At 29.8% G+C, this 3,927-nt stretch overlaps 1 protein-coding gene across 1 annotated transcript; it reads right to left on the reverse strand.

The window, feature by feature from the left end:
* Window positions 1-572: 572 nt before the first annotated feature.
* On the reverse strand, window positions 573-1,190 carry LOC111688088 (G protein alpha o subunit; the record flags this gene model as incomplete). The annotated part of the gene is made up of 3 exons (XM_023450578.2): window positions 573-761; window positions 835-964; window positions 1,033-1,190. Coding segments are annotated over 3 exons (447 nt in total), but the record flags the coding sequence as incomplete, so codon positions are not given.
* Between the last annotated feature and the right edge of the window lie 2,737 nt (window positions 1,191-3,927).

Genomic DNA, 3,927 nt, shown 5'->3' on the forward strand with positions numbered 1-3,927 from the left:
TCTATAAGAAAACTTGCTCTGTTACACAGACAACTTTTCTATAAGAAAACTTGCTCTGTTACACAGACAACTTTTCTATAAGAAAACTTGCTCTGTTACACAGACAACCTTTCTATAAGAAAACTTGCTCTGTTACACAGACAACTTTTCTATAAGAAAACTTGCTTTGTTACACAGACAACTTTTCTATAGGAAAACTTGCTCTGTTACACAGACAACTTTTCTATAGGAAAACTTGCTCTGTTACACATACAACTTTTCTATAGGAAAACTTGCTCTGTTACACATACAACTTTTCTATAGGAAAACTTGCCCTGTTACACATACAACTTTTCTATAGAAAAAGTTGATGTGTTACACAGACAACTTTTCTATAGAAAAAGTTGCTCTGTAACACACCCTCAGTGAAAAGACAACTTTTGTATAGAAACATATGTTTTGATTCAGATTGAACTTCTCTATAGATCAAGTTGCTGTGATATAGACAACATTTCCTTTGAAAAAGTTGCTCTGATTTTCCTTAGACTTTTTCAGTCTTTCAGAGCAACTTTTCCTTAAATAAAATGCTTTGTTTAGACACTTCGAGAAGCTTGTTAGTTTTGCTAACCTGTATATTCTGGGAAACAGATTGTCAATGGACTCTTGCGAATTTTCTCTTCGAATAAATCTTTTTTATTTAAGAATAAAATAATCGAAGTATCCGTAAACCATTTATTATTACAAATGGAGTCAAACAATTTCAAAGATTCTTGCATTCGGTTCTAAAATAAAAAAAAAAAATATATTTTAAAAATCTTAAAAATTGTTTAAATAGTAATAATTTAAAAAACTTACTGTAGTTTCATCTTCATGCAAAACTTGATCATATTCCGACATGGCAACACAAAATATAATCGCGGTAACATCTTCAAAGCAATGAATCCATTTCTTTCGTTCCGAACGTTGGCCACCAACATCAAAGAGTCTAGAAATTTAAAAGAATTTAATTTTAATTATTTAATAAATCTGAGAAATAAAAAATATAAAACTTACTTGAAATTAAGATTTTTAAAGGAAAAGTGCACTTCAACAATACCAGTTGTTTTGACACGAGTGCGCAAAATATCCTGTTCGGTTGGTTGATAATCTTTGGCACCTAACCGATCTAAATCGTCCAGGAAACTAGAAAGAGTAGAGAAAAAAGTAAAAAAATTAATAAAGTTATAAATAAAATAAAATATTCTTAATTTTTGTTAATAAATATGTTAACTAACTCTCTAGTTGGTACTTAACAATTTATTGAACTTTTTAGTCTAGAAAGTATTTACTTATAGGGTGTGCCACAATTTCTAGCACTACTGTCTGATACCCGTACATTTGTATGAAATATTCAAATATCTCACAAAACATTTGACATTTATTACACTAATATAATAGGTGTAGTATGTATTTGCTGACATTTTTTTCTTGTATTATATTACATTTGAAAAAAACATTAAAACTTTTTTATTTCGTTAGTATATTTGATTACACTTGTTGTGTGTGTGTGTTTGCCGGCAGTTTTAAACTATAATTATGCATATTGTACCGGAGTATTTAGCATGAAGTAAAATTATAATGGTGTGTTTTAATACTCTACTGCACAGTCTATGGACTACACTATAGACTAAACTGTAGCATTGACTTCAGCCTATAGGCTGGATTCTAAGCCGTATACATTTCAGTTGATATAAGTGACTACAGACAGTGCTACAAATTGGCCAGAATATAGTCCAAGCTATAAACTAGACTATAGGCCGTATACTAAAGTATTGTCGGGACTAAAGATCAGACCATATACTAGTCTATAGACTAAACCCTACACAAAACTATAGACTAGACTAAAGACTAGACCATAGGCTAGACTATAGAATAGATTATAGTAAACTAAAGACTAGACTTTCGACTAGACTATAAACCAGACTATAGACTATACTATAGATTAAACTATAATCTACAGACTAGACTATAGATTAAACTATATACTAGAATGTAAACTAGACTATAGATTAAACTATAAACTAGACTGTAGGCTATGACTAGACTTTAGACTAGACTATAGACTAGACAATATACTAGACTTTAAACTAGACTTTAGACTAGACTATAGTCTAATCTATAGTCTAGTCTATAGTCTAGTCCATGGTCCATATAGACTAGACTATAGACTAGACTATACACTAGACTATAGACTAGACTAGACCATACACTAGACTATAGACTACACTATAGACTACACTATAGATTAGACTATAGACTATAGACTACACTAAAGACTTCATTATAGACTAGACTATAGACTAGACTATAGACTAGACTATAGACTAGATTATAGACTAGACTATAGACCAGACTATAGACTAGACCATAGACTAGACTAAAGAATAGACTATGGACCTGACTATAGAATAGACTATAGACTAGACTATAGACTAGACTATAGACTAGATTATAAACTAGACTATAAACTAGATTATAAACTAGAGAATACACTAGACAATAGACTAGACTATAGACTAGACCTTAGACTAGACTATAGACTAGACTATAGACTAGACTATAGACTAGACTATAGACTAGACTATAGACTAGACTATAGACTAGACTATAGACTAGACTATAGACTAGACTATAGACCAGACTATAGACTAGACTATAGACTAGACTATAGACTAGACTATAGACTAGACTATAGACTAGACTATAGACTAGACTATAGACTAGACTATAGACTAGACTATAGACTAGACTATAGCCTAGACTATAGACTAGACTATAGACTAGACTATAGACTAGACTATAGATACACACTAGACTATAGACTAGACTATAGACTATAGACTACAGATACACACTACACTATATACTGGACTATAGATTAGACTAAACCCTAGACTATAGACTAGATTTTAGACTACAATATAAACTAGACTATAGACTAGACTATACCATTAATAAGTATACTCTGGACTAAGTATTGACTAGCTGTAGGGTAAAATATAGTCCAATAATATAACACTAATAATTTTAATGTTTTTTCTCTTATTTCTTCCCAATGTTTTAACTACTTATTTTAATGGCAAAACAATTGATTTATGTCCGCAGGCAAGCGGTACAAATTGTCGTAGTTATTAATTAAACACGAGTGATTTTGAAAAAAAATAAATTTCCTAAAGCAAATAAAAGCTAAATTTTGCTAAAATTTTAATAAATTAATTAAAAATGCCATGTTTAAATAGTTTAAGTAATTGAGAATATTTAAAATTTTTATTAAACTGGTTTTTGGTAAACATATTAGAAATTTATGTTGAAATTATGAGTTAGCGATTGTAAATTGTTAAGTACCAGAACAAAACTCTTAGCTAAGTTTAAATCTTTATTATTAAGTTATTATAAACTTGTTTAGCATTTAATAACTTTACTATAAATTACTTAAGTTATTATTTCAAAATTATTTGCAAACAACAAGTATTTTGTTAAATGGAGGGGATTGCAAAACCTTTCAAACTATTTTAAATATTTGATTAAAATTAAAACCGCAACTTAAATTGCATTACAAATGCTGTGTACTCAAAAAATCTAGATTGTTTGGTTTAGAGATGAGTAGTGATATTTAAAGGAATTAATTGATTAAACTATTATACTATGAATAGACTAGACTATAGACTAGAATATAGACTAGACTATAGACTAGACAATAGACTAGCCTATAGTGTGGAATATAGACTAGACTATAGACTAGACGGTAGACTAGACGGTAGACTAGACTATAGACTAGCCTATAGTCTAGACTATAGTGTGGACTATAGACTAGACTATAGACTAGACTAAAGACTAGACTATAGACTAGACTATAGACTACACTATAGACTAGACTATAGACTAGACTATAGACTAGACTATAGACTA

This window comes from Lucilia cuprina, chromosome 6 (genome assembly GCF_022045245.1).
Source record: "Lucilia cuprina isolate Lc7/37 chromosome 6, ASM2204524v1, whole genome shotgun sequence".
NCBI classification, from domain to species: Eukaryota; Metazoa; Arthropoda; class Insecta; order Diptera; family Calliphoridae; genus Lucilia; species Lucilia cuprina.